General features: G+C 40.4%; 4 protein-coding genes across 4 annotated transcripts; 2 read left to right on the top strand and 2 right to left on the bottom strand.

The window, feature by feature from the left end:
• Positions 1–2,594: 2,594 nt before the first annotated feature.
• Positions 2,595–3,104, bottom strand: LOC126788765 (uncharacterized). The gene has a single exon (XM_050514776.1). It carries the CDS (start codon positions 2,944–2,946, stop codon positions 2,743–2,745), a length of 204 nt encoding a protein of 67 aa, XP_050370733.1. The 5' UTR covers positions 2,947–3,104; the 3' UTR covers positions 2,595–2,742.
• A 3,007-nt stretch (positions 3,105–6,111) lies between these two features.
• On the top strand, positions 6,112–13,159 carry LOC126789056 (enhancer of mRNA-decapping protein 4). The gene is made up of 12 exons (XM_050515116.1): positions 6,112–7,035; positions 7,231–7,280; positions 7,364–7,520; positions 7,646–7,864; positions 8,721–8,849; positions 8,945–10,474; positions 10,713–11,087; positions 11,162–11,281; positions 11,396–11,566; positions 12,100–12,264; positions 12,391–12,516; positions 12,603–13,159. The coding sequence occupies exons 1-12, from the start codon at positions 6,232–6,234 to the stop codon at positions 12,909–12,911; spliced, it is 4,155 nt and encodes a 1,384-aa protein (XP_050371073.1). The 5' UTR covers positions 6,112–6,231; the 3' UTR covers positions 12,912–13,159.
• Positions 13,160–13,242: 83 nt separating this feature from the next.
• Positions 13,243–13,900, bottom strand: LOC126789061 (chaperone protein dnaJ 11, chloroplastic). Its single transcript, XM_050515120.1, has one exon. The coding sequence runs from the start codon at positions 13,867–13,869 to the stop codon at positions 13,399–13,401; it is 471 nt and encodes a 156-aa protein (XP_050371077.1). The 5' UTR covers positions 13,870–13,900; the 3' UTR covers positions 13,243–13,398.
• Positions 13,901–18,847: 4,947 nt separating this feature from the next.
• On the top strand, positions 18,848–19,387 carry LOC126787533 (E3 ubiquitin-protein ligase SDIR1-like). Its single transcript, XM_050513399.1, has 2 exons — positions 18,848–18,915; positions 18,958–19,387. Exons 1-2 carry the CDS (start codon positions 18,848–18,850, stop codon positions 19,385–19,387), a joined length of 498 nt encoding a protein of 165 aa, XP_050369356.1.
• The last annotated feature ends 549 nt before the right edge of the window (positions 19,388–19,936 follow it).

Below are 19,936 nucleotides of genomic sequence, written 5' to 3'. Positions count from 1 at the left end.
GATTATATGTATATGTATATATATATATATATATATATCATTATATGTAACTGAATAAAGTCTTGAAGATCAACCAGTATCTTGTTGTGCACTGTAGCCCATGCCAGGCCAGAAAAATAAATATACCAGCATTACAAAATCCATCCCTAAAGCTCAATACATCTTTGTCCTTAAAAAGAAAAAAGTTATATGGTATCAGTGTTTATAGTCCTAGAAAGGTGAAGGTGCTAGAGAAGGCGCTAGGCTATGAAACCACGAACGTAAAGGTGCAGGTGCAGGTGCAGCTGCTTTGCTATGGAACGACGAGCGCGAAGGTGCTAAGTTATTGAACCCCGAAGGCGAAGCTGCAGGTACAGATGCGCTGCTATGGAACGACGCGAGCCAAGGCGCTATGTTATTGAACCACGAAGGTGAAGGTGCAGATGCAGGTGCCCTGTTATGGAACGACGACGGCGAAGGAGCTAGGTGATTGGACCATAAAGGTGAAGGTGCAAATGCAGGAACAGGTGCTAGGAATGGTCTTCTTGGTTTGCATGGAGATCCAGGAGCATGCGGATTACAGTTTACATCATCGAAGCTCTTCTTGCCAATGTTGATAATCTGTTTGTGTTTGAATGGACCAAAACCAAGCAAAAAACCAAGTGTGATTACCAGACCTGCAATGCAGAGAACACACATGCATATTCTCGCGAGGCACATCTTTGCTTTGAAGATTTTCCTTCGTTCTCTTTCCTCTCTTTTTTCTTTTGATCTCAGAGAATGGTTAATTCTCTTGAGATCTTGGAATTCCTGCCTGTTACAGAAGGAATGCAATTTGTTTGGAAGACAAGCCCTCGGTTTTAAAGGACGGCAAATTAGTATAGTTAGTAAATTCGCGTATAATATGCGCAGACCATCAATTGTTTGGAAATAAAATTTAGGGTTGAAGCCAGACCTGAAAGAGAATTCCAGCTTGGCTTGAAGAGAATGTTAGCCTCTAGTCCATACCAAAACCTCAAATCCAAGTGTATATACAACAAAAACCTAACTGGCTCCATATGAATATTCATGTTTGACAATTGAAATACTTAGATGGCATGCTATATTTAGTCTTCTTGTAAACAAATTATTAGCTTTGGTTTTTGATCTCATGGATTGCCCCTGATCCATACAGAAAGCTTCTTCTTATTTTGTAATTTATGTTGGCTTTGTAACAAACATGGTCCCTGCTTAATTTCAGCAGTTGATGGATAATGGTGGTTGAACTTGTATGAGTTGTATCATTGTTGATCTTCATTGCATTCAACTTTTATGCCTATTCTCTAAGTCTCTAACAACAAAAAATTAATGGTAACAAGTAGATCTATCAATGAACCAAAATGAAGAGAGGTTTATAATTCTGGTGGTTAAGTCTTAAGACAAATTATCATCATCATACAACGTAACAGTTCAAATCCCTATTCTACCTGGAATCTTTTGTTCATACATGTTTGTGTAGCCAGTTTCAATGTAGTGCAGAGCAGGTAACAAAGCCACAGTCCATGGCAGTGTAAAAACGAAAAAGCCCTGCTAGCTTGCAACTAATGGCATTACAGAGAACCTACTTGTTCACTTCATGGAAAAGATGATCGGCTTGCTTCGATTTCCTAGTTTCCAATAGCTTTCATCTCCTTGATGCAATGCGTTACACTTCTACACATTGTGATCGTGCCCATGGACGGCCAATTGTCCCCCTAAAGGCTTAAAGCCATGAACCTTCAGTTCTATGCTGGTGACTGTTTTCTGAGGTATGCATACTTCCCTAGTAACAAGTAGTGTTGTATGTTCTATGTTTAGTCGATAAGCACGACTCATGGTCATAAGGAGCTTTTTTGCTTATGTAAACACGAATCTAAGTGTTGACATGCTTCTGTTGCTTACTAGCTTACGAATAATTGATGTATGCACCAATCCGAATCCAATGAATGGCTGATCTTCTTCGCCAATCACACGCAACACTTTGGTTGTATTCACGGCAGAAATGCATTGTGGATTGAGAAGGTCAGAAAGGGTGAGAAAATGTTGCAGAAGTTAGGAACAAGTAGATGGGAAACAGGGAAAGTGTGGTATTATGCTCAACATTCCGAATTCCTAACTCCAACTAAAAGGGTGTCAATGGTGTAAAGGGGCACTCCTCAGTCCTAAAACAACCGCATCAACAGTATTCTAGCATATCTCCGTCAACCAACCTCAGCATATTCAGTTCACAGCCACCACACCATCAACCCTGGTTTCTCCTCCGCCCCCCCTGCGCCGCCTCCGGCCATAAAAACCGGTCACTAAAGAACCATGAACAGCCGCATACAGTCTTGTAGCACTCCCTTTGTCAAAGCCATAGTCCCATTAGAGTCAAACAGCCAAGTCCATAACAAAAGGGTGCACACAGTCAAAAGCCTTGACCCACAAACCCCAATTTTCATGCAGAGCTTCAACGGCTCATTGACCCCTTTGTTATTCATCTGTTAACCTCTACTCTAAAACCCAGTTTTCCTTCCTGGGCAATCTTAATCTTCCAACACTCAAAACATGAATAAGAAAATAAATAAATTCAATACAGTATCAAGGTGACAAAGATCAATACCAACATTGAACAATATATAAAATTAAAAGAACCTACATTCCAAGAACAACATCCAAATGTAACCCAATAACCCAGATTACATGATTCAAATAATAACAAAACAAATAAACAAATGACAAGGAATTAGAAAGAACCGAACCAACTTAGTAGTAAGGAGGAGCAGCGTAACCCAAGAAGGGTCTGCTGCCACACAGAGACCCATGAACATCCGGGTCGCAATAATTCACGGTGTCTTTCAGCTTGTGAAACCCGTTCTTGAAGACTCCGAACCCAAACAGCAACCCGACAAGTATCACCACCAGAATCAGGCACGTGCAGCACATGCACACTCTTCCCGGGCAGCACATCTTTGTTCTTGTTCTCTAGAACTCTGAGATCTTTGGAATACTGGGTGTGAAGGATTTGAGGTCGTTTTGGTTGAATGCGTGAGATTTGGAATTCTGGGTTTGGAGGATTTGCGATTTATATGGGGTGTTTTGTTTTGGGGGTAAGTCCTTATTGGAGAGAGAGAGAGAGAGAGAGAGAGGCTTTTACACGCGAGGGGAATCGTTTGCTTTAAAAGGAAAAGGAAAGGGAATTTTGGATTCGAATTTTATGGTTTTGAATGGATAAATTGCAAAGGGAGAGACGTTAGTAACGTCTTGTTGGTGTGTTTGTTTGAGTTGGGATGGGATGGGGGTTGGCTTTATTTTTCTCGAACGCGGATGTGTGATGGGCTAACGGAAATCGAATGAGGGGTGGAATGGATGAGATGTTAACTTTTTTTTTTGAGAGGGCGTTGCTATTTGTATCCAGTAAATATCTAAGTGTACTCAGTATTATTCTTTATGACATATTTACCTATATTTGAATATGAAACAAGATAATTGAAAATTAAGTTCATGACCCCAAGGCATCCTCTATCCCCGATGGTTGGCCATGGTTTCTGAATCATGGTTCCAATTTACATGAATACATGAAAGCACAGTTATAAGAATATGAATCAAATGATGATAATTTGATTATAGGTTATTAAAGAGAAAAGAAGTATGATTGTGGTTCCCATTGGGAATTTGGGAAGTACCCAAATTTGATTTACATATGGATCATGGTCAATGACGGATCTATGATTGAATGCCACTATGGCTAACTTTATGCGAAGCGTAAAATTACTTTTATTTGCGCGAAACGTAAATTTTTTTTTTCTCTCCTTATATTAAGTGTGTCGATATTTGTCATCAGAATGAAGCATTTTCAAATTAATCTCTACACACCTCTGTTTTATCTTTCATTATGTATCTATATCGTCTGATGTTAATTAATAAAATTCACTACTTTGATTCTAATTTCCAAATAGGCAAATAAAATACTCAATCTCTTATCATAGTCACCAGCCATTTTGTAACAGACAGTATATACTAACACCCAATTTCGATTCCAAATTTTCAATCATTATATATCAATACTTTAACCAACAAACCCATATACCCAAAATCCCAAATCAAATCAATCATTCCATAAGCTAAATTTTGATTCAATTTTGAAAGAGATTGGAGGAAAAGAGCTAAACCTGTGGACTAGTCCAGAGCTTCAGCGGCGCGCATGGGGAAGTGGAGAATGGCGACGGGCAATGGCGAGTGGCGAGTGGTGACATGCAGGCTTGAGCGAGAACTCGAGAAGATGATTAGAACAAGATGAATAGTAGATCAGTAGAAGCAGACGAGAAAGTCTTCAGAGATTGAAAGAAGAAGACACGAAAGTGTGAGAGACATAGAGAGACCCGTGCTGATGTTTTATTTTTTTTTTAATAAAGGGTTGGTTTTTTTTTTCTTCTGGGCTTCATTTTCACCAGGGCTGGATCCGCCCCTGATCATGGTCGGTCAATGGGTTGTATTGGAGGACTTCAATTCTCTCTCACACTTTCTTGATCATTCTTATTTCCTTTCTTTGTCAAATTACCTTATTTTGCTGATTATTCGAATTTATAGATTCTTTATTTTTCAGTTGGATGTAAAATTTTGAAATGATCGAAGTACAAATTTAAAGAAGAAACTTAATGCTTGATCTATTGTTTGGCCTTGAAGATTGTATAGCACATGAATCACAAGCCTGGTGTTTGGTATCCTTGTTTAATTACATTGATAATACTTAATTAGATTTTCTGATAAATGGGCAAAATGGAAAAAATATGTGTCAAAAATTGTGATATTGGGTATACTTCAAACTTTACTGGGTACATTTAAAAGCACAATTTCAAAAAAATAAAATAAAAGAAAAAGGTTTGATAGCTTTTAGTAGCTGTGGAATTTGGTTACACTCAATCGATATATTTTAATGTTTCAGCACTAACTATGAGTTGACGAGCTGATTGATTTACTTAGGTATGGATCCAAATTTAGAATTATTGGGCGCGTTTAGCAACTGATAAAAGGAGGTTCAATGTGATTCATTTCAAGATTCCATAAGAGCATCTAGACGAATGCGTATAGCACACAAACTTCTTTCAATGAATGACCACACAAAAGGAATGACAAGGAATGAGGAAAGTAATCACAAATGCTCCAACAAGAAGTGGGTATACCGACAATTTTTAGAAAACGGGCCCAATATTATTACCCAAAGAAGAACTGGCCAAATAAACTGGTAATTTAGCTGTCCAATCAGAAATAGTGTCCTTGGCTTCATTCACACAAAAAAGACTACAAGGTATAGAAAATCCCAAGGGGGTGAGTTACAGAAAATTAAGTGTCGGTAACCATTTCATATCTCTATTTGTTTAAATTATGCAACTTACTGGTTAGGAAAATTATGTCTAAACTCTAAAATGATTTGTTTAGGTTGCATGGAAGGATTGGAAGCTGTACAATGAAGAGGTTGCTCGAGTCCTAGTAGGCACTTGGAGCCTTTTTGGTCCCCATTTCATTCTCCCAAAAGTGTCTTTTGATGATATTGACACATCTATATCTTCATGCTAAATTTAGAAGTTGAAAAAGAAACTTTGATGAAATTTTCTTTGTTAATTAACCAAGTGAACGCCGTCATCCATTTCTAATACGAGATTTCTTCAATTACAGACACTTTTTTTTTCTTCCAATTGCTAAGTGAGTTAACCACACTTAGATTACCTCTCCCCATCATACAAACTTTTATAAACTCACGTTCGAACCAATTACACTCCCCTTCAAACAAAAACAACAACATTTGCAGCCGTCTGCGCTCGCGTGTAGGTTGACATGTTTCTGCTCCGCCATCATACTGTCACAAAAACTCCACCTCACGGTCACACATTAAGTTAGAAAAGTATATCAAAAGAAAAGAAATAGATAATTCATTAATTTTTTTTTGATACGAGATCCTCTTCCATTTCCATTTCCATTTCCATGCACCCAAAATCATTTCCTACCTCCCCAATCACAAAACTTTTAGCTCAAGGAGAAAAAAAAAACTCAAAACCAATAATAATGTCTTCCACTTGATAAAGGAGTATCTATAGTCTCCCCTATTCCCCACTATATTATTTTGGTCTCCACCAAGTCCCCACCTCTTCTTCTTCTTCTCTCACTCCCCTCGCTCCGCCTTCCCAGGCCCATCACTCAGATCTCACTCTGAAATCCCCCGAATCCCATTTGGGGATCCCCCAATCCGATCCTCTAATGGCCTCCGCCGGCAACCCCAACCCTCCTCCTCCTCAACACCAACCCCAACCCTTCGACATGGCCAAGTTCTTTAAACCCTCCAACCCTTCCTCCCAGTCTCCTCCTCCTCAAAACCCCAACCCCAACCCCAACCCTAATCTCTCCTCCTCCGCCTCCGCCTTCCCCATCCCTCCCTCCTCCTACCCTCCCTACTCCTTCCCTCCCCAAACGGCGCCGTTTCACCACCAGCAGTTCCAGTACCAGCCTCCGCCTCCGCCTCAGCCGCAGCATCAAATCCCCTACCCTCCGCCGCAGGACCACCACCACCTCCTCCAGCAGCAGCGCTCCCTCCCCTACCCCATCTCGCCCCCCCCCGTCCCCGCCAGCTACGCCCTCGCCGCCGCCTCAAACCCTAGCTCCGGCGGCAACCCCAGTTCCGGCGCCCGCATCATGGCCCTCCTCGGCGCTCCCTCCTCCAGCCTCGAAATGCCGCCGCCGCCGCAGCAGCAGCAGCCGGAGCTTCTCTCTGTGCCGATGGGGATTCCGCCGTCGCCGGCGAGAATGCCGAGCAATAAGCTGCCCAAGGGGCGGCATTTGATCGGAGACAGCGTGGTTTACGACGTGGATGTTAGGCTGGCCGGTGAGTTTCAGCCGCAGCTGGAGGTTACGCCGATTACAAAGTACGGGTCGGATCCTCAGCTGGTGCTGGGGCGGCAGATTGCGGTGAATAAGTCGTATATATGCTATGGATTGAAGCAGGGGAATATTCGTGTTTTGAATATACACACTGCGTTGAGGTCTTTGTTTCGAGCTCATACGCAGGTATAAATCGAAATGTTCTTCGTAGTTTATGTGCTCACTATGATGTAGTGTAGTTCGACTCCGATAGTAGCTATGTTTGCTTAGCTTATAAATTGAAAGTTAGGATGAACTTTAACTGATTTAGTTGGACAATTGCTTTATGTTGTCGATGATTATTATATCTTGTTGGGCCTAAGCAATGTGTTGTTTTGTCAGAGGGTTACAGACATGGCTTTCTTTGCCGAGGATGTTCATCTTTTGGCTAGGTAGTTTGCTTATCTATGCTATTTATATATATTTTTGCTTCATGTGGTTTGGTTTCTGCATTATCTGACATCATTTTATGCAGTGTGAGTGTAGAAGGACGGCTTTTTGTGTGGAAAATATCTGAAGGTCCAGATGACGAGGGTACGCCACAAATTACAGGGAAGATTCTTATTGCCATTCAAATAGTTGGTGAGGGAGAAGCTGTACATCCACGAGTCTGTTGGCACTGTCATAAACAAGTAAATGATTCTTTCTTAATGCTATTTTTCAAGTAGAAGAGTTGTAGCTTATTGATGTCTGTGATCATATTTTTTTTTGTCTTGAAGTGATTAGTTGATCTATCTTTTTCTTGTATACTCCACAGGAGGTTTTGGTTGTTGGGATTGGGAAGCGTGTTCTACGAATTGATACTACTAAAGTTGCAAAAGGTGAAGTCCCTTCTGCTGAGGATCCTATCAAGTGTCCTGTTGAAAAGCTTATTGATGGGGTCCAATATGTTGGTAAGCATGATGGAGAGGTGACAGACTTATCAATGTGCCAATGGATGACTACCCGGCTGGTTTCTGCTTCTATGGATGGAACTGTAGGTTTCTTCACCGTTTTTCTGCCTTTTGTTACAAACTTCCTTTCAGTTGAATAAGTAGTGAAACTTAATGCAGCAGTTTTATTTAGGGTTGGGTGGGAACACTTTGGCTGCAGCTTCGGCTTTTACATAATATATTTTTCCTTCTCTGACCCCTCAGCATATTGTTTTCATTTCCAAAAAAAAAAATTCTGCTGGATATTCTGGCTCCTACTTAATGCTTCAGGGAGTTTTCTATAAATTAGGATAAATAATTTATCTTGTCTTTCAAATCCTACTTATGTGAGTTTAGGGTACTGGAATGGCTGTGGCAGCTGTTCCACTTTGTAAGGTGATTGTCAAATTTTAAACTTAGTACATAGTATGACACCATCAAGAATGAATGGTGGCTCACACAATTTGACCTTCATTCAATGGGCCTTCTTGATGAACGATACCAAAATTATTTCTGAGCAAGTTTAATTAGGTATCACTAGTTTATGGTTCCTACTTTGCTGATTGGTTTGTGAGTTGTGTGGATCCAGTATATGAGTAAAAGAAAAAAAATTATGCTTGTGAAACCTTGTTTTCTAATTTTAGTAGCTGAATTCTGCCCATCGACAACTTCATGCTTTGTGTTTTTGAATTCATCTACTGCATTGTAACTTCTCTGATAGTAATATATCATTTATGGAATAATTAGGGTTCCTGTTTTATTTACGTTTATTTTTTGCAGAGTTTGTCATGGGGGACATGAGCATGTTCAGGCAGATACATTTTATTTATACACACACACACATATATGTATGTAATCTTCCCAATATACTTGATCAATATAAGTTATCTGACTCGTACATCTGTTCATTTTCTGATACAGATAAAGATTTGGGAAGATCGCAAGTCACAACCACTTTTAGTACTGAGACCCTATGATGGCCGTCCTGTTTATTCGTCTATATTTGTGACAGCTCCCAACAAACCAGATCACATCATACTTGTAACGGTGGTAAGTGGTGTTAATTTGTTTACATTAAGTGGTGTGTAAGTGGTGTTCTCTTTGCTAGAGTACTGAATTGTAATTGCACGAAATCAATTATACAGGGCCCACTTAATCGGGAAGTGAAGATCTGGTCGTCAGCAAGTGAAGAAGGCTGGCTACTTCCCAGTGATGCTGAGTCATGGAAATGTACCCAGACCTTAGAGTTAAAGAGCTCTGCTCAACCTCGAGTAGAGGATGCATTCTTTAACCAAGTCATAGCACTGTCACAAGCTGGACTTCTTTTACTTGCAAATGCTAAGAAGAATGCCATATATGCTGTGCACATTGACTTTGGTGGTGAGCCAGCAGCTACACGCATGGATTATATAGCAGAATTTACTGTTACAATGCCTATTTTGAGCTTTACTGGGACAAGTATATCGCCTCAAGGTGAACAAATCGTTCAGGTTTATTGTGTCCAGACACAAGCCATTCAACAGTATGCGTTGGACTTATCCAAGTGCTTACCTCCTCCACTGGAGTTTTTAGGTCTAGAGAAGTCAGATTCCAGTGTTTCACATGATGCAATTGAGGCGCTGTCAACTAATTCAGCACTGAAACCAACCATACAAGCTACTACTTCTGAAGCTGCAGTATCCTTGAGGTATCCTCTGCGCACTGTTTCGGTTGATGCTGCCGCGACTAAAGATATTACCACTTCGTCTATGGAATCAAAACCTGTTGCATCGGCACCAGAGACTAATGACACAGATGTTGGTTTTGTAGTGTCACAACCTCTTCCTTTGAGTCCTAGGTTGTCGGGGAAACTTTCTGGTTTAAAAAGCCCAACAGAGAGCACCCATAGTGGTGACCAACAAGTTAATGAGTACTCGGTTGACAGGCAAATGAATACTGTTCGTTCAAATTTGTCTGATATGCCTGCAGTTGATGATGAATCAAGGAATGATGAGCAGAATATTGTACAAGATGAAGTATACAGTGTGCCCAGTCCTCCGATGTACAAACCTCCAACCCATCTAGTAACTCCGGCTGAGCTTGGAATGGCTACTTCATCTGAAATGACAAATCCAGTTGATAGCAACACCGAGGGAGATGCAAAAATCCAAGATGTGCTTGTTAACAATGATGTGGGTAGTCCTGAGGTAGAGGTCAAAATTGTGGGTGAAGCAAGATCTACTGAAATCGATGAATTCAGCTCCCAACGTGAACTCAAAAATGCTGTTTCAGAAAATAAGGAAAAGTTCTTTTGCTCTCAGGCATCAGATCTTGGAATTGAGATGGCCCGGGACTTCTGTGCAATATCTTCAGAATCTTACATTACAGAGGAAGTTCAGCAAGGTGATGGTGCCAGCATGTCTGAACCATCTGCTCAGCTACATTTTGGAGAGGAAGATCAAGATCACTCTGCAAAAGATGTATCTGGGTCAGCTACCACGTCGCAACTGCAAACACCAAATTCAAAGTCGAGGAAACAGAAATGGAAAAATATGCAAGCATCAGGTCCATCTTCCCCATCACCAGAGTTGCTTAACTCAGTAGAGTCCCCCAATGAAGGAGCTGGGAATTTAGGTCCCCCCTCCGGAGAAGCTGCAGTTCCTCAAGATATGGTCTTGCTGGATATGATGAATCAGGTGAGAGAAATATTGGTATTTAATTATCTTGCACATGTTTATGACGTACCAACTTTTTTCAGCTTTAGTGTAAAGTTGACTTAGTAGCTTCTTAGAAGTTAGGCAACTGCAATCTATTATTTTGTGAACCAGTGTAGGTTTTATTGTTGCATGTTTTATGGATCGGTTTTGTGTAATCCAACCTTCTTTCTTATGCATTATGCTTTCTATTAACAATGGCTTTTCGTCATATGCGCAGATGATGAATATGCAAACAGAATTTCAAAAGCAGATGACAAAAGATGTAAAACGATTGGAGGCGAATCTGAGTCGGATCGAGAAGGAAGTAAAACGAGTAGAGACTGCTATGGGTCGGAGTATGGAGAAGACTGTAAAGGCTAATAATGATGCTCTGTGGGCTCGGTTTCAAGAAGAGAGTGCAAAGAATGAGAAACAATTGCGGGCTAATTCTCAGCAATTAAGTATAATGAATAACTCTGTAAACAAGGACCTTCCAGTCATGTTTGAGAAAATGGTGAAAAAAGAAGTAGCTGCTGTTGGACCAGCTGTTGTTCGTGCGATCCCTCCAGCTATGGAGAAAGCAGTACCTTTGGCTTTATCTGATTGCTTTCAGGTAAGAGTTTGCATTGTCTGGCCTTTTCTCTGCTAAAGTTGGCCTTAGTCATCTAATTGATGCTTTTGCTGCAGAGAGGAGACGGCTACAAAGCAGTTAATCAATTGGAGAAATTGGTCAACTCTAAACTTGAAGCCACTGTATCCAGGCAAATCCAGGCACAGTTTCAAACTTCGGGTAAACAAGCTCTTCAGGTATGATCTAGTGTCATAGTAATTTTGCTTATGTGATTTCATCTAAAATGTGCTTGATTTGGTTTTTTAAACCTTTCAATATATACTAATTATATATGCGGCCTTTTCACTTAGGATGCTCTCAAGTCAAACATGGAAGCTTCAGTGATACCTGCTTTTGAGAAGTCATGCAAAACCTTGTTTGAGCAAGTAGATGCTACATTCCAGAAAGGAATGGTTGAACATACTACTGCCGCTCGGCAGCACTTCGAGTCTGCGAATTCACCATTGGCACATGCTTTAAGGGTGTGTATGCTTATAGTCTGTCCAGCTTCTCTTTTAATAGTTGCAATTTGACTAGTTTTCTTCGCTTATGCTTACTAAGGTTATAATCTTTGGGGTCGTTGAATCTATATGAGAAGTAGAGGAATTGAGATTGGATTATCTGGTCACAGTGACTGTAAAACTTCTTGTGTGGTGCTCTAGTGCACTAGTCTGTGTAACTGTTCATATGTTGATGCAGCAGAACTGCAATCCTTAAACTGCTTTCACTAATGTTTATGTTTCGAATATCAAAGTAATAATGTTCTTCTTAACTGCAAAAAATAGTACTTTTGAGTTTTGGGTTGATGACTGAAAGGATGAGTCTTTGGAGTGGAGGTTCTTGAGACAAAGTTTTTCTTTTTGTGGTCAAGACTTCTTTAATGGTTATCTATCTTCCTAGGAATAAGAAATTTTTTGGCTTTGCCTTTGCTTTCTGTTGTGTGTTCTGGATTACTATGGTGCACAGTTCCATCTTCCCATATTTGCTTGTGACTTTGCTTTGTGATGTTTTGCAGGAAGCTATTAGCTCTGTATCATCAGTGACTCAAACTCTAAGCGGAGAACTGGCTGATGGCCAACGCAAAATAATGGCTCTTGCAGCTGGCCAGGGAACCTCAAGTGCAGTAAATCCCCTAGTCACTCAACTAACCAATGGACCCTTGGGTGGCCTCCACGAGAAGGTTTGTTCTATCTTACATTTGTCAAATACTGTGGAGGTTCATACGTAACTCCAGATACATACACCATCTGAGGACACCTTGCTTGGCTATATGAATCTCAATAAGCATTTGGTATATGCATGATAGGTTGAAGTGCCTTTGGATCCAACAAAGGAGCTGTCGAGGTTGGTAACTGAACGCAAGTATGAAGAGGCTTTCACAGGTGCTCTACAAAGAAGTGATGTTGGGATCGTATCATGGTTGTGTGGTCAGGTATTATTTGATGATATCTCAGTGGTTGTTATCCGACTTGGTTAAGGATTGTCTGTATGTGATAATAGCTTTCCACATTTTTCCAGGTTGATCTTCATGGCATACTGTTGCTGCAACCTCTTCCTCTGAGCCAAGGAGTACTTCTCTCACTCTTGCAGCAGCTCGCCTGTGATATCAGCAATGATACACCTCGCAAGGTATTGTGGATGACGGACGTGGCGGCTGCAATAAACCCAAGCAACCAGATGATTGCAATGCACGTGAGACCCATCTTTGAGCAAGTGTACCAGATATTGCACCATCAACATAGCTTGCCTACAGTCTCCAGTGGCGAGCATGCTAGTCTTCGTCTTCTGATGCATGTCATTAACTCCATGATGATGGCCTGTAAATGATCATGTGTCACAATTCTACCGTTGATTTATATGGACATTTTGTACAAATCCCTTGTTTTTATTGTCTCCCATGAAAGGATTGCCAAACTGTGTAGAGTCAGTTTCTGTGGAATTGGATAGATAGGGAGGCTAGGCATCTCGAATTTTCTTGCTTCAGAATTGATCTTCTCTCCTCTTTCGATATAGCTCTGTAAAACATGAAATTTTGTATTTCCTTACACCTGTGAATGGGTATTTTGATTATGTTACTCTAAAGCGACTCACCACTAATCAGTTGCAACTTTACTTTCATGAGAGCTTTCACCTGAATTCACCAGAAAGTAAATTGATATCTAAAAACTGCAGTAAAAAATGAACTGAAAATATTCACTGCTAGTGATAAGAATTTACATAATTTCTCCTCTACTCTTTACACGTCTCGTTTCTTTTCTTAGAAAATTCTAAGAAAACTGAAATACAGGTGAACTCGAAACTGCGCATTTCTATTCTACCAGCACTGGTCCGTCTCCCACCTCCGGGTCGAATAGAACCCATTGGGCCGAAACCCGACCGGGCTTCTCCGCCGATCGAAACCAACGCCCGCATTCAACGTCAGGTCGTACATCGCCCTGGCCGCCGGATCCGACAGCGTCGCGTACGCGTTGTGGATCTCGATGAATTCGCGCCCGTCCGAATCGGCTTCCGCCGCCGACGACGACGCGTCCGGGTGGTGCATCTTCGCGAGGCTCCTGTACGCCGTCTTGATCTCCATCTGCGACGCGTTGTTCTTGACCTGGAGAACCTCGTAGAGGCTCGCCGGGGAAGTCGCCGTCATCGGCCGCCGCTCCGTCTCCGCGAAGGCCCTGACGGAGAGCTTGAGCTGGCGGCGGGGGAGGGGCATTTCGGGGAGAGAGGAGGGGGAGGAGCGGAGCTTGGGGGAGGTGAAGGAGAGGCCGGAGAGGGCTAGGGTTGCTGACATCGGGAGGGCAATTTGGGAAATTCGAAGAAGAAATTTGGGGGATTGGAATTCGAAACTGAAGAGGAAGGGAGGGGTATTTATAGGAGTCAAAATGGTTTTGTGTGGTTTTTCTCTAGGGGCGCTGACGTGGCACTCCTTCTGTTTTTGGACCTCACAGAAAGATATCCTTCCAGAACATTGGTATTAATGAAAAATTGATATAATGTTTGCATAAATAGGTTTCGATTGGTTATTTCGAACGGTTTCATTAATTTCTATGCTTATCTTGTTCATTTGGGATTTGGGATCAATATCATTGTTTCCCTGTCCACTTTTTTAACTTGATAGTGTGGTTTCTAAATTTGTTCTTACGGTACCGTACTTGATGTGTTATTGATTGTTATAATCGCATTGTTTTTCGTTGATGGTAAAGTTAGGTAAAAGTTGTTTTTCTAGTATGAATTTACATTTTAAGTTTTTAAACGTGATTCACACACTCTATTTTCATTCTCGCGGTGGAACGATAATTCTTACTTTTGTAATGATGTGACAAATGACATGATAAATGGTATCATGCATCACGTGTTACGCTACTACACAGTTGGTAAGTTGCCTCAATTGTTGTTTGTTTCTTTTATTTTGAACATGATACGATACGTCTACTAAAATTTTATCTAACGATAAGATTTAGTGAATAAAATTAGTAGGTTACACGAGAGATATGAAAACGGACAAACCAAGATTTTAAATTGCCAAACCTAGAAGATGGGTAAGTATATATTGCTTGACCTAACACAAGAAGATAGGTAAGTATGAGCTTGGTACAAACATGCTCATGCCATAGCCATGACCTTTTTCTTAGCCAGTGTTCCTCATTATTGGTAAAAGCTTTTACTCTACATGCTCGATCTCGCGCGTGCAAAAGTTTCTAGAAGGGCATAATCAAGCTCGAATAAATTGAAAATGACTACCCACCATAAAATATCAAGGGCTTATCTTTCTTTGCCATACATAGAGCGTAGAGAGTGAAATGAGTAGAAGGCCCTAAGTTTAGCTATCTACCCTTTCCCGGTTTACACGTATAAAAGGGTTCTAGAAGGCCTTGCCTTTGCCCCAAGGCTAACCCTCGTCTACTGGTTCTGGGACCTGGGCCAGCATTAACATTGATATGGGACAATGGCACAATGATGAAGGGTGGGTGCTTAAATTAACCTTGTCAAAAATAATAAGAGTTTGGTACTTGGTGTGCAAGTCTTCTAGAAGGCTTTCTCCATCTTTTCCTTTTAAAACCCTACCCAATTCAATTTTGTACATCTCCAATCACTTTAATTTGATGAATGCTGTCTTTATTTGATGAGATATGTTCAAATGTAGCTAGGCTTTCACATTGCGACCACATTTAGTGCATTCGTCTAGTTTTATTTTAAGGATCACAACATGAATCAACCGAATATGTTGTGGTTAGTTTTTGATGCGAATTCATACCCTCAGATGAGCTAGGCCGGGAAACTTCATGGTAATACATGAGTGGACGAATTGAGCGTAAACATGGTTCGGATAATGAAGAGAGGATTCAGAACACGGATATGCATTTGGACCGGCTTCTATGAAAGGTTAGATCATGTAAATATACATTTGATTGCAAAAAAATGGAGTCAAGTATAAATATCAATGGTTCTAACTCAACAAATAAGTTGCAACAATCAAATAATGACAAACATTTTGTATAAAAACAAGATATTTTCGTGAAAGGAAGAAACATCCGTATATAATTTCATGGCCTTTTGACCTTTTTTTCCTAATTGATTACAATAGAGAGTTCGATAATGGATGATGATGAGAATGATAATAGAAGAAAAAGAGGAGACAAGAGAGAGTATAAGACACAAATGCTCCTGGTCTTCCACAAACTCCCAGTTTATAGTAATTTAAACCAAAAGTCCAACAATGTGTGCAGTGTACTAAAATGGACACTGACTCGGACTGTGCCAATCCACTCGTCGTGTTTTTGATTCAAAAACTTGGTTCTGCATGATCAATGGGGTGGAAATATCAGTTGCTCGCTAGTTAGCTACTCATGTTTGTGTGTGAAACCCTAATTAACCACCCTGCGATCAGTTCACAACGTACTGATGGATCTTTCAGGGGCTTTGTATCGAAGATTCCTTTTCTCCCGCCGGCCGGATAATCTTTTGACCTATTAACAAATGGATGTGCCGCCGACTGGGTTGCGGGCTGCGGGGCAGTCGATTAAAAATTTAGCCATTGCAGACTTGCATTATATAGCTTATCAAGGTCGATTAAGGACCAATTAATTAAGTTGCTTACCAGCTAGAGCGCACCCTGATTGACCCTTACGAAAAATTTAAATGTTAAGACGGTTCTAAAGTCTAAACCATCGGACATTATATTCGAACAGCTTCCAGTTCTTGCGCACAGTTCATAACTTCACATATAATTATAGACTAACTCCATGCAATGGCCGGTAAACCAAAATAATATAAGCTAGTCAACGTTAGTTTACATTTGTTTGATGTTGCGATCTGTAGCTTGAAATTGTGAAGCTGGAGACAGTTGTTGAGAGTTGAGACACGTATGAGGAATTCTATTATACAAACCAGGATACAAACCAGGATACAAACCAGAATTCTATTGTAAACGGTTCCAAAATAGCTAAAAATAGGTGGAATTGTAAACCGAACCGTGTTATTTAAACGGTTCGGTTCTTGTATTTTTCAGAATAGGAACCGAACGGTTCGGTTTCTAACGGTTCCATGGCGGTTCCGGTTCCAAAACGGTTCCAAAAAAAATTGTCTTAAATTCAAGAATGATGTTAGTTTGAGCATATCATACTTATATCTGGTGACAAGAAATGAGGGAAGATTGATAATTCGAGACAAGATAATTCCAAACAAGGGCATAGTCTCTGTCCTCCACCAAATGAAGTATCACTAGTACTTTAGTTTAAAGCAATTTCTCCCTTTTGCAAATGGTTCCGGTCCCAAAACGGTTCCAAACGGTTCCTATACATTTTAGATTTTAGAACCGAACCGAACCGAACTGTTTTAAAAACGGTTCGGTTCTACTGTATAACTTCATTTTTTTTCTAGGAACCGAACCGAACTGCTGTTAAACGGTTCGGTTCCAACGGTTCCTTCAGGAACCGGAACCGATTAACAGCCCTAAGAGCTACAGTATGTGGAATTGTAAATAGTACTCGTAATGCTGTATATAACTTTGCATCATTGCTGATAATTTGTCTAAGAGTTGGCCGCCTACTTATTACTAATAATTTGCTTACTTTGTATTTTCTATTGTTTAACTTCTGGTTTCGATCTCTATCAAAACGACCAGCTACAGTTTGTGAGAGTGGTGAGGACGAGGGTCTATGATGCACGAGTACGGGTATGGGTACGAGATATAGATACGGCATGACACGTGATACGTTATTTTCTAAAATGTAGTGTTTTAGATACGTTTTGTAAAATAATATTTAATATATATATATATTATATAAATTTTAAAATTTGATCAAACAAGCAATTAAAACACATAAATTCTATCAATTTTATAATAAACATAAGTTTATGAATTAAATACTTAATAAGTTCAAGCAAAATAGAAGATACAACAATGAAATGGACTATTACTCTCCACCTAATTGTAATTAGTAATTTAGTACTTTAGTTATTATGAGTTTTTAACGTGACAATGACAATTATACCCCAAAACGTATCTAAAATGTATTTTGACTGTAGCTGGTGAGTTGAGTATACAATACATATTTTGAGTGCGTATTTTCAGCCAAAAAATACGTAAATATAGAATATTCATCCCGTACCCATATCCGATATGAGCATTTAATTTTTCCCACATATCCGTGCATCACAGACGAGCGTACGTGATGGAAAACATAATCAGTAATGTTATCGGAGGCAGTTGATCGATGGTGACCGATGATGTGAGAGCAGAAGCTTCACTAATTAAGCACTTTTTACTTTGTAGACAGTCCGGCCAGTGAGCCAGATCAGATCAATTTGGCACCTCAATCGGTGAACTGTGTAAATAACTAGCATGATAGTGATCATATATCGTTGCAAACTAACTAAAACGTAGCTTGTTGAACGCCTCCAGGCGAGGACACAATGATCCAACTCTCGCAGCATCCTTTTATAAATCATAAATCTGAAATTCCTTGTTCAAGCTATAGGAATGAGAGTGGGAAATGCGAATTGAACCATTAGGCAGAGCCGCAAGGTGCAACATCATATCCTTTATATTGAGTAACATACTGCAGTAATAGTTTTCCGTTTCTTGCAGGAGTGAATCACTGTGAATGAGATGATCATTTTCGAAACAAATTTCGATCTGTTTCAAGCATGTGACTCTAAGCCGCGTCACCTTTGTTACACAGAGTCACAAAGTGACCAAACCCTTTCTCTCGTTGTACACCAACCGTTGAGCCCATTTTCTAAGGTGGGCTGGGAGGCTTCCATACTCTTCGTCGGTTCCCCCTCTTAATTATCATTGGGCTTCTATGTCATGGTCCAATACGTAGCCGATCGCCCGATCTTATCCAATTCTCCTTCATTTCAGGGCATCACAATGTTTTTTTTCTCTTCAAGGACGTCTATTTTCTTGGCAGGGAATTAATCCTAGCTCAATCGGGTTTCTTAAACTGACCCCACCGGATTTTATATTATATTAATCCTTTTCCTAACCTAATTGGGGGAACCTGAGTTCACATTTAGTAATCCTTTTTCTAACCGAACAAGGGAAATTCATTTCCCAATTGGACTAGGTATGTGTATAGATAAACACGTATGTCCACACTCACACATACATACATCTTCAGTTTTGTCATTTATTTTTACCCATCTTTTTTCGATCTCCATTTCTAAACAGATTCTATATGGAAATCGTGATCGAGAACTCTTGCAGGTTATCTATATCAGACCTTAATGAACCTGACGAAGAGTTGATATGTACACAATTCGTGATGGACATCAACGTTGAGGCCAGAAAGCAGGCCTTGGAGTTGGCCGCCGATGTCAACGTTAGCGAAAAGTAGCATGGACTCGAACTTGACATATGGATGTATGAAAACAGGTCAAGGAGCGCCCTTGCAGGGGAACTCTCTCGGTTGCACGTCCCTGACCAAATCTGTGATTCCATGGTGGATAAGATAGTAGCCGATGCTTTTAGGACTGCGAAGCGAACTAGTTCTGAGACTAACTGCATGATTCTACATTTTGTGGTTGATATCTTTCTTCATGTCGTTACGGTACCGTATTCTGTTGATCCTGCGTTCGAGCCGGCAAGTAAATCGACGATTGAGGGGTTGGAGAAGGCGAGAGTGGAGGTGCCAACAATGTGTTCGGTTTGTTTGGAGACAATGGTGGTTGGTCTTGAAGCAGCTCGTATGCCGTGTTTGCATCTCTATCATGGACGTTGCATTGTGAAGTGGCTGGGCCAGAGCAGGTTTTGCCCGCTGTGTCGGTATTCTATGCCGATCGAAACACTCGTGAATGTAACTTGATTTTCTCTTTTTGTCACTAGCTTCAAACGAAAGATACCGTACGTACCGATCGATATGTTAAACACTAACAGTGCATGTGATTGTAGTCATTGTACAAAGTCTACGCACATTCTCCATCACCCATATGAGATTCATTTCTCTTTTGAGGGCTTTAGCCATCATATCTTTAGGAAGACTCTTCATGTACTTTGATGCATTCAACATCAACATCCTAATAATGTATACAATTTGGTTCATGCATTTAACTGTAGAATTCTCTTACGTAATTGTTAACGAACTACACACTAATACACTAATATATACGCACAAGCAAATTACAATTTGAATGACTAATAAGAGATTCATGGGCAACAAAATCTGCATCACAAACACTTGTATCGATCAGGGTTTTCTCTATTAGTATTGGATTGATTTGTTGACTAGGTACACATCTCAATCTAGCTATCTGGCAATTGATTGCTTGTGAAAAGAGCCATGCATGAATGACATAGATTTGTTTTTTTAACGATCTGATCGTGCTGTCTGAGTATGGCTTCCACGTCATACCAA

Source organism: Argentina anserina, chromosome 3 (genome assembly GCF_933775445.1).
Source record: "Argentina anserina chromosome 3, drPotAnse1.1, whole genome shotgun sequence".
NCBI classification, from domain to species: domain Eukaryota; kingdom Viridiplantae; phylum Streptophyta; class Magnoliopsida; order Rosales; family Rosaceae; genus Argentina; species Argentina anserina.
This window is presented reverse-complemented; position numbering and strand designations above follow the sequence as displayed.